Source organism: Lepidochelys kempii, chromosome 11 (genome assembly GCF_965140285.1).
Source record: "Lepidochelys kempii isolate rLepKem1 chromosome 11, rLepKem1.hap1, whole genome shotgun sequence".
In the NCBI taxonomy this organism is placed as follows: Eukaryota; Metazoa; Chordata; order Testudines; family Cheloniidae; genus Lepidochelys; species Lepidochelys kempii.
Genome location: NC_136390.1, coordinates 45,738,731 through 45,749,951, shown reverse-complemented (window position 1 = coordinate 45,749,951; position 11,221 = coordinate 45,738,731). Strand labels below are relative to the sequence as shown.

General features: G+C 39.1%; 1 protein-coding gene across 8 annotated transcripts in view; it reads left to right on the top strand.

Annotated features, from left to right (window-relative positions):
- The window catches only part of ZNF385B (zinc finger protein 385B), a 305,035-nt gene that overhangs the window by 266,664 nt on the left and 27,150 nt on the right, over positions 1–11,221 (top strand). For all 8 annotated transcript variants that reach the window (XM_073306049.2, XM_073306053.2, XM_073306046.2 and 5 more), the window contains one exon: positions 3,842–4,004. In XM_073306049.2, the coding sequence (XP_073162150.1) occupies positions 3,842–4,004 (163 nt within the window). The remainder of the gene's footprint in view (positions 1–3,841; positions 4,005–11,221) is intronic.

Here is an 11,221-nt window from a genome sequence, read left to right as displayed (position 1 = left end):
AAGATAAACAATGCCAAATATTAGTAATACATTTGCAAGGGACAAAATATTGTCTTATAATCTATTGTTTTATAATCTTTATCGATATGAAGACTTCAAGATTTAGAAGTGTTATTGGTCCTTGGCCTTACACTAGCTAACATTTATTTTTTTTATCAATGACCTGGAAGAACACTTAAAATCATTACTGCTGAAGTTTACAGATGACACAAAGATTAGAGGAGTGGTAAATAGTGAAGAGGACAAGTCACTGATACAAATCAATCTGGATCACTTGGTAAACTGGGCACAAGCCAACCAAATGCATTTCAGTACAGCTAAATATAAAGCCATGCATCCAGGAACAAAAAGTGCCGGCCATACTTACCGGACAGGGAACTCTATCTTGGGAAGCAGTGATTCTGAAGAAAACTTGGGGTGATGGTGGATAATCAGCTGTACATGAGGTCTCTGTGGTGCTGTGGTCAAAAGGATTAATATGGCCCTGGATACATAAATAGGGGAATCTTTAGTAGGAATATGAATATATTTTTATTTAGTACTAGTGTGACCATTACTGGAATGCTGTGTCCATTTGTGGTGTCCATGCTTCAAGAAGGATGTTGAATAACTGGAGAGAGTTCAGAGATAAGCCATGAAAATGAGGGAGAGATTCCAGGAGCTCATCTTATTTAGCTTAACAAAGTGAAGGTTAAGGGGTGTCTAGATCAGTCTTTAAGTACCTACATGGGGAATAGAAATTTGATAGTAGAGGACTCTTCAATCTGGTGGACAAAAGTATAATAAAAGCCAATAGCCGATAACTGAAGCTAGACAAATTCTGACTGAAAATAAGGTGTAAATTAATCAGTGGTACAATTTATCCAGCATCGTGTGGGATTCTCCATCACTAGTAACTTTTAAATCCAGATCCGATGCTTTTCTAAAAGATATGTTCTAATTCAAGCAGAAATATTTTTTGGAAGTCGAATGGCCTGAGTTACATAAGAGATCAGAGTAGATGATCACAATGATTCCATCTGGCCTTCTAAACTATGAATTTGTGATCTTGTGTGATAATACATGGATATAATTACCATCTAGTGGAAATCAGAAGTGAAATACTATGGCTGAGCTACCCGGCAGAATTCAGTGAAGGCTTTGCAAATATTTATAAAAAGCTTACATTAGTTTTAATTCTATCTGGACTTGTTTGTTTTCAACAGGTCTCTTGTACAATAGATGACGATTGAATGAAGTGAATCAAAAACAGTAGTATGATGTTGCAGGTACTTTCATTGCAAATATCAGCAGAAAGGCTTATTAGCAATGTACTGATGTAGTAAACCTCTCTCTTTGGTGCCCCTATGTTTCTTTATGGTGTAGATTTTGGCCTCAGGCAGCACATGCTCTTGTCACCAGAACATGTATGCATTGAGCATAATTGTAGTTAAAATATTTAAGGGGACACCATCAACTTGAAAATCATATTTGAATCTGAAAATTTGGTGGTGGTTTCCCCCCAGCTAGCCCTAAAGACCCTTTCTAAACCTAAATAGGGGAGTAGAAAAACCCTTTGAAAATTAAGATTTTTTTTTAAATCAGTATATACTATTTAAAGGGTGCTTTATCAGAAAGCTGAATTTTTGAAATTAGTTTCAAAAAATTCAAGTTAAGTGTCCCTTTAAATACTGTATGTAAAGTAGTGATTATGCTGTACAGTTAGCTGTTGCTCTATAATCTTTGCATTGTGTTTTATTATATGTTAATACTGCAGATGTTTTGAAGTCTAGAGTAGTTGCATCACAACTAATTGTTAGACTCTGTACTGTAAATATTGTACCCACTATTTTAATATTAGGTTGTTAGTTTTTTGGAAAGGTTTGCAGGCTACAGTTAGCCTCGTATTTCTTATTGCTGAACACTTGCTTAGCAAAACTTTTTCAGAAGTATACAGTCTGGTAGAACATGCAGTCTATTCTGTTCCTTTAGAGCAGAAAGCATTTACTTTTATTTTACAGTACATGTGCTCACCTATGAAGCTGCAATATACACCAGTATAAGTACTTCATCTCACCTAAGTGGCTATTTTAGCTGCATGCTTTAGTGATTTTAATGGTGTCAATAATTTTCATGAAGACTTTAGTGAACACAGATTTGTGTGCGTTCTCTTGTCTGTTTCACTTGTTCCTACTGTTTGCTTACATTCCACCTTCATGGTAAGGCTCTGTGATTACATGCTGTGCCAATGGTGACTGTACTGTGGTGCCTAGTTACATTGAGCCCTCGTACAATTGCCCTCTTTATAGCAACGCTGCTTTATAACACCTAAAGTGTTCGGATCCCAAAGTCAATATTCATAAAGCATGTGTCGTTTGTTTCATGGTTTCCTTCATTTAACATAGTGAGCAAAATGCAGTAGTCCTAATCCAATGATAGAGAGATGTGTTAACAATGTACATTTGCATGAAAACAGTAAATGTTTCTTGTGCTGATATTTACATGTGGGGCACTGAGATGTGGTCATCTCTGTGTCAGTATGGAAAACATGATTGCTCCCAACGTTTTAGTTTGAATTAAATCACAATATTAACTTAAATAGTTAATATGTGTCCTTCAATAGTGGCACCTATTTAACAGAAGTTTCAAATCTTTAAAAGGATGATATTTACAAATAGATACTCTCATTAGTAATGCAAAGCTATTGCTAAAATACTATTTAAATGTATGTTAAAACAGCTTATGGATTGTGTATAAATATAAGATATTTCAGCAATTTTCTATTCTATAAAGGCTGTTAATGAAATTAGTGTTTTGGAAGTCAGCTTTGTGTTTAAAAAACCATAGCTTAAAATTTTCAAACTTGGGGGTCTAAATAAGTGACCTGATTTTTATAGGTGGTTGGTATATACGATCGATGGGAGCAATGGGTGCTCAGAACCTCTGAAAATCAGTACACTTATGCAGGTGCCTAACTTTAGGCATGAAACTTTGAAAACTTTGCCCTTAGTTTCTATGAATAACTTTGTGACAAAAGTCTAACGTACACCAAATGTTATTTTACACTACTAATTTTCTACAGAACTGTGTAGTATAAATTTTATAACATTTTAGAAAAGAAGCTAATAAGAAGTACAACCTTTTCCAGGGTGTCCTGTCCTTCATATTCCAACATTTTAAGGCTTTGGAAAGAGCTCTACAAGACTACTGATAAAATATAACATAACTTGGTAACCATTTTATGCATTTCGTATGTTTCATTTGGGGCTATTAAAGTTTATAGCTTATATGTTTCTTTTTTTTTCATCCCTTCCCCCTTGATCTAATAGTGAAGTCATAATCTTATTAATGCCCATTTCAATTGCTATTAGTGTAATGATGCAAATACTTTATAACTCTTGTACTAGGTCAAGGAGGAGAAAAACGGATTATTTAATCCTGTTACAGCATAGAGTACATCTTTCTAACGATAAGCAATAAAGATTAGGGAACAGCACATGAAAATTAAATAGAAGTTTTCGAAATTGGATGTGTTTACATTTACATAGAGGTTTAAATCTTTCATGGGTATGACAGTAAGGAATTTGATAAGCAGCTGTCAATTCTAATATACACTTGAAACCTCATGTTCCAAGGTGCTGAAAATACATACTCTTCATTAAAATCTCCGTCAAAATGCAAGTCTTCCCCTCTGAATACATAAAATACATTAACCTTTGGAAAGTAATTAACAAGGTGCTACTAAAGTTTGTCAGGTGGAATAATATGGTGCCTATTATTGAAAGTATCATTTTTTCTATATTATCATCCATTGTGTTATATGGAAGTACAAAAAATGAGCCTGATTTGTTCTCCTTTGTAGAGCCAGGCCGAGGCCCACTACAAAGGAAGTAAACATGCCAAGAAGGTCAAAGCACTAGAGGCAACGAAAAATAAACCAAAAGCTGGTTCTTCCAAGGACAGCGCAAAGGCTAACACAAGCTGCTCCACCACGCCAGTCACAGCCAACATCTCTGACAAATCAGGTCAATGACAATTTTTGTTCTCTACATTCTTTTGCTTTCCTTTTTTGTGTTTGTGTGAGAGTCTGACTGAGTGTTAGTGGTCTGTGACTTGTTTTTGTAAACTGCTAATATGCTTTGCTATACAGGAATGACTGTATTTGATATTCAGTACCAAAACATCTGTAACACACATGAAACATTCCCTATATCACAGTACTAAGGCTTAATTTCAAATAACGTTTATAAGATTCTCGTGTGGAATTTATATTTACAAAATATGGAACATGTTGTACTAATGCCATCTAAACTTGTGATTGTGAATTGATTAGAATTGCTCCATTCAGCTTCCATTGAAGTTATTGTGTGTATCTTGAGGGCAAAAGTTGTCTCCAGGAAACTCCCTTTCTCAAAAAGGGGAGGCCTGCTCAAACCAAATGAGGATAGTTATGGCTATGAAAATCTCCTTCAACAAATACACGGGAGCCTTGTAGCATAGATTTTTTTTTAATGGCTTCCACAACCTCATGTAAGCTTCCACGTTATTTGTTCTTCTGTTCCTTCTGGTAATCTCAGAAATATTGTTAACCCTAGTGTGTGTGAGTTATTGTTTCAGTTTTGCTCTGTTCCCTCTGTGATATGTTGCTGAATAAAGCAGAAATGTTTCCTGAACTTTCTGGCACAGTGTGAAATACTACTATAATCCTTATCCAGTAGAAAGCAGCCACTTTTGGTTTCCCAGGCTATGAAATGAAATAGACTCTGAGAGGTTTGCTGCTTCCTTCATGACCACTGTTTATCACCCTTTTCCCAGGAGCTGAGCTTTGACACAAATGCCAAAAGGAGAATGACATTAGAAAATGTTTTAATGTGGAAGTGACTAATTCCCATGCTAATGGCCATTTAGGGCTCAATCCTGCACTCTTTACGCAGGCAAAACTCTCATGGATTGGGCCTTTAGCCTAAAAAGGTTGAGGTTCCGTTTGGTTTACCTAATCCACCTACATTTTAGTTTTGTGTGAAACAATATAAACCCAGGTAGCACCTTCCAATAAATAAAACCAAGATTTTATAAAACAATAAAAGAGATGGCAGACACACAGTAATGGTCAATAGAACTAAAATAAGAGAAGAGTGAGTGAGAGAATCGAGAGGCATCTTCAGGACATGTTCTAAAATTAGACAATGAAAGAGAGAATTTAATTGTGAAAGGTATGTGAAAATGCTAAGATATTTTTAAAGAACTCTAACTTTGTGGATCTTGCAATGGAAAATATCTCATATTATCTCCTTGAATGTAAACTAAAAAACAAACAAACCCCTAAAACTGAATCTACTGTTTAGCTTGAAAATTTCAAGTGAAAATAGCCTGTCACTCCATTTCTACTGCCACTTGTCCGGGTTCTACTGTCACACATGTTTCACTGTAGAAGCCTGTGGTTGCAACTTTATTAAACTTGAAGCAAATCTGGGGTTACCCAGCAAATTTTAATCCCAGCAATGACAATTAAATCAAAGAGTAGACTCCCCTGTAGGCCAAAACAAGGGTCCAAATAATGGGAGTTGGAATCTCCTTCATTATACCACAAGACCAGTCCTTCTGCTGGCAGATGGGGCCCACCAGTAGAGAGATGTTTTGTGTAGTGCTTGAGCCAGACCACAAGCCTGTCTCAGGCATACTTGCCTCATGCCATTTGCCTTTACCCTACTTGTTCTCTAATCCATGCCTAGTTTTAGAAAGGGGTTAAAACAACCTAATGCCACTAGAAGGGACTCCAGCCCACAAAGTTGCTACCGTATCATTATTTATTTGTTAACGTGAACTAAAAAAAATATCCCAGATATCTTTTAGCTTCACATTAGTGCAGGTGTTTCGAGCACTCAAAATAAATCACAATGGCAGATCAGTGAACTGCTGCCTTACCAGCTAAGAACAAATGGGCCCAAAAGGTGCAGGTCCCTATGGAGGAGACAGAGTCATAACTCCCTGACCTTGCTTTGCTGAACTTGGCAACTAAGATCCTAGTGGGGAGCTGGGAATCTGTTTGAAGCAGTGGATTCTACAAGTGTATTTTCAATTACCATATCACCATCTAATTCCAGAGCTATTGAGTCAGAGATGGAGTACTTGTGGCACCTTAGAGACTAACCAATTTATTTGAGCATAAGCTTTCGTGAGCTACAGCTCACTTCATCGGATGCATTCAGTGGAAAATACAGTGGGGAGATTTATATACATAGAGAACATGAAACAATGAGTGTTACCATACACACTGTAATGAGAGTGATCACTTAAGGTGAGCTGTTACCAGCAGGAGAGCGGGGGGAAAAACCTTTTGTTGTGATAATCAAGGTGGGCCATTTCCAGCAGTTGACAAGAACGTCTGAGGAACAGTGGAGGGTGGAGGGGGGGAATAAATATGGGGAAATAGTTTACTTTGTGTAATGACCCATCCACTCCCAGTCTCTATTTAAGCCTAAATTAATTGTATCCAGTTTGCAAATTAATTCCAATTCAGCAGTCTCTCATTGGAGTCTGTTTTTGACGTTTTTTTGTTGAAGAATTGCAACTTTTAGGTCTGTAATTGAGTGACCGAAGAGATTGAAGTGTTCTCCAACTGGTTTTTGAATGTTATAATTCTTGATGTCTGATTTGTGTCCATTTGTTCTTTTACGTAGAGACTGTCCAGTTTGACCAATGTACATAGCAGAGGGGCATTGAAACAACTCTGACATCATAATCAAAAAGGCTGACAAAGGAGGTGCTGTCGTCATCATGAATAGGTTGGAATATGAACAAAGAGGCTGCTAGGCAACTCTCCAACACCACTTTCTACAAGCCATTAGCCTCTGATCCCACTGAGAATTACCAAAAGAAACTACACCATTTGCTCAAAAAACTCCCTGAAAAAGCACAAGAACAAATCTGCACAGACACACCCCTGGAACCCCGACCTGGGGTATTCTATCTGCTACCCAAGATCCATAAACGTGGAAATCCTGGACGCCCCATCCTCTCAGGCATTGGCATCCTGACAGCAGGATTGTCTGGCTATGTAGACTCCCTCCTGAGGCCCTACGCTACCAGCACTCCCAGCTATCTTCGAGACACCACTGACTTCCTGAGGAAACTACAATCCATCGGTGATCTTCCTGAAAACACAATCTTGGCCACTATGGATGTAGAAGCCCTCTACACCAACATTCCACACAAAGATGGACTACAAGCCGTCAGGAACAGTATCCCCGATAATGTCATGGCAAACCTGGTGGCTGAACTTTGTGACTTTGTCCTCACCCATAACTGTTTCACATTTGGGGACAATGTATACCTTCAAATCAGCGGCACTGCTATGGGTACCGGCATGGCCCCACAGTATGCCAACATTTTTATGGCTGACTTCGAACGACGCTTCCTCAGCTCTCGTCCCCTAATGTCCCTACTCTACTTGCGCTACATTGATGACATCTTCATCATCTGGACCCATGGAAAAGAAGCCCTTGAGGAATTCCACCATGATTTCAACAATTTCCATCCCACCATCAACCTCAGCCTGGACCAGTCCACACAGGAGATCCACTTCCTGGACACTATGGTGCTAATAAGCGATGGTCACATAAACACCGCCCTATACCGGAAACCTACTGACCGCTATTCCTACCTACATGCCTCCAGCTTTTATCCAGACCACACTACACGATCCATTATCTACAGCCAAGCTCTACGATACAATCGCATTTGCTCCAACCCCTCAGACAGAGACAAACACTACAAGATCTCTATCAAGCATTCTTACAACTACAATACCCACCTGCTGAAGTGAAGAAACAGATTGACAGAGCCAGAAGAGTACCCAGAAGTCACCTCCTACAGGACAGGCCCAACAAAGAAAATAACAGAACGCCACTAGCCATCACCTTCAGCCCCCAACTAGAACCTCTCCAGCGCATCATCAAGGATCTACAACCTATCCTGAAGGACGACCCATCACTCTCACAGATCTTGGGAGACAGGCCAGTCCTTGCTTACAGACAGCCCCCCAACCTGAAGCAAATACTCACCAGCAACCACACAACAGAACCACTAACCCAAGAACCTATCCTTGCAACAAAGCCTTTTGCCAACTGTGTCCACATATCTATTCAGGGGACACCATCATAGGGCCTAATCACATCAGCCACACTATCAGAGGCTCGTTCACCTGCACATCTACCAATGTGATATATGTTATCATGTGCCAGCAGTGCCCCTCTGCCATGTACATTGGTCAGACTGGACAGTCTCTACGTAAAAGAATAAATGGACATGTCATAAATATAAAGGGAAGGGTAAACCCCTTTGAAATCCCTCCTGGCCAGGGGAAAGCTCCTCTCACCTGTAAAGGGTTAAGAAGCTAAAGGTAACCTCACAGGCACCTGACCAAAATGACCAATGAGGAGACAAGATACTTTCAAAAGCTGGGAGAAGGGAGAGAAACAAAGGGTCTGTGTGTCTGTCTATAGTCTGTCTTTGTCGGGGATAGACCAGGAATGGAGTCTTAGAACTTTTAGTAAGTAATCTAGCTAGGTATGTGTTAGATTATGATTTCTTTAAATGGCTGAGAAAAGAATTGTGCTGAATAGAGTAACTATTTCTGTCTGTGTATCTTTTTTTGTAACTTAAGGTTTTGCCTAGAGGGGTTCTCTATGTTTTTGAATCTAATTACCCTGTAAGATATCTACCATCCTGATTTTACAGGGGGGATTTCTTTATTTCTATTTACTTCTATTTTTTATTAAAAGTCTTCTTGTAAGAAAACTGAATGCTTTTTCATTGTTCTCAGATCCAAGGGTTTGGGTCTGTGGTCACCTATGCAAATTGGTGAGGCTTTTTATCCAACATTTCCCAGGAAAGGGGGGGTGCAAGTGTTGGGAGGATTGTTCATTGTTCTTAAGATCCAAGGGTCTGGGTCTGTAGTCACCTAGGCAAATTGGTGAGGCTTTTTACCAAACCTTGTCCAGGAAGTGGGGTGCAAGGAAGTATTTGGGAAGTATTTTGGGGAGAAAGACGCATCCAAACAGCTCTTTCCCAGTAACCAGTATTAGTTTGGTGGTGGTAGCGGCCAATCCAAGGACGACGGGTGGAATATTTTGTACCTTGGGGAAGTTTTGACCTAAGCTGGTAAAGATAAGCTTAGGAGGTTTTTTCATGCAGGTCCCCACATCTGTACCCTAGAGTTCAGAGTGGGGGAGGAACCTTGACAGGACACAAATCAGACATTAAGAATTATAACATTCAAAAACCAATTGGAGAACATTTCAATCTCTTTCGTCACTCGATTACAGACCTAAAAGTTGCAATTCTTCAACAAAAAAACTTCAAAAACAGACTCCAATGAGAGACTGCTGAATTGGAATTAATTTGCAAACTGGATACAATTAACTTAGGCTTGAATAGAGACTGGGAGTGGATGGGTCATTACACAAAGTAAACTATTTCCCCATGTTTATTCCCCCCCTCTACCCCCCACTGTTCTTCAGACGTTCTTGTCAACTGCTGGAAATGGCCCACCTTGATTATTACTACAAAAGGTGTTTTCCCCCCGCTCTCCTGCTGGTAATAGCTCACCTTAAGTGATCACTCTCGTTACAGTAAAAAGAAAAGGAGTACTTGTGGCACCTTAGAGACTAACCAATTTATTTGAGCATAAGCTTTCGTGAGCTACAGCTCACTTCATCGGATGCATAAAGTGGAAAATACAGTGAGGAGATTTATATACACACAGACCATGCAAAAATGGATGTTTACCAGACACATTGTAAGGAGAGTGATCACTTAAGATGAGCTATTACCAGCAGGAGAGTGGGGTGGGGGGAAAGAAAACCTTTTGAGGTGATAATCAAGGTGGGCCATTTCCTGGAAATGTATTATGGAATTATTAAATGTATTATTCCAGGAAATGGCCCACCTTGATTATCACTTCAAAAGGTTTTCTGCCCTGCCCCCCGCCCCCCGCACTCTCCTGCTGGTAATAGCTCATCTTAAGTGATCACTCTTCTTACAATGTGTTTGGTAAACATCCATTTTTGCATGGTCTGTGTGTATATAAATCTCCTCACTGTATTTTCCACTTCATGCATCCGATGAAGTGAGCTGTAGCTCACGAAAGCTTATGCTCAAATAAATTGGTTAGTCTCTAAGGTGCCACAAGTACTCCTTTTCTTTTTGCGAATACAGACTAACACGGCTGCTACTCTGAAATGAGTCAGAGATGGAGTGGGAAAATGCAAGGGAAGTTTTATTAGATTACTGTCTAAAAAACCAGATAATGCTATATATTAGATGTGATTTTGTAAAACTGTAGTTGAAAAAATATATATGTAAGAGTGGGTTTTACCTTATTGTATGTTTGCTGCAACAGAAAGAATCATTTACATTGCCTTTGAGAATTTGGAGAATGATAGATTTTTTTTCTTTACTCTTAATATTTCAGCATATCTTTCTGCCTCTGAGGGATGGGTTCTTTTTAATATCTGTATTATGGGTAAATTTATTTTAGTTGGTCTTAAAGATTTCTATTGTGGGACGCTTAGCTTGCATCTGTATTTTTGTTTTTCTTTAACTGTGTTTCTCTTGTTTTGTGAATCTTTAAGTTCTCTTTGCTCATCTTTGGTTCTCTGTCCTTTTTTGGACCCAAACTTTTTTTGTAATTTTTCTACCATTGCTGTATCAGTGCAGTTCTGCTTGTGGTAACATAGCATGGATGGGGAATGTTTATGTAGGCTGACCACTGGCTTTTACCACTGTCATCTACATGTGCTCTGAACAGGGTAAGAAACTTTGGTAGTAGGTTGCCAATGACCTGTTTACATTAGTGCTTATGTGATGGTCACCATCTTGGCCTACACAATGGGGATTGAACCGGGGACATCCAGAGCTGAAAGAGCTAGCTTGAGCTAAAGAGCCAAACACTCTCGCTAGGAAGACTCTCAAGCGCCATGCATCAGGCATTGGGAAGGACATGAAGCACTCACTCGCCAGTAGGTTATGCTTGTGATGGTGTGACCACAACCATAGGAGAAATTTTAGTGTATGTGTCTGTCTCTCTCTCTCTCTCTCTCTCTCTCTCTCAAAGGCCAAAGCCAAATTCACCCAAGTCCTTATTGTTCAAACATTTTGAACGGTCTTCAGGAGAACTTGGTTACTGCAGGTAAATATGATTTCTGGCAGATGTAAGGGGCTGAATTTGGACCTTGAGAAT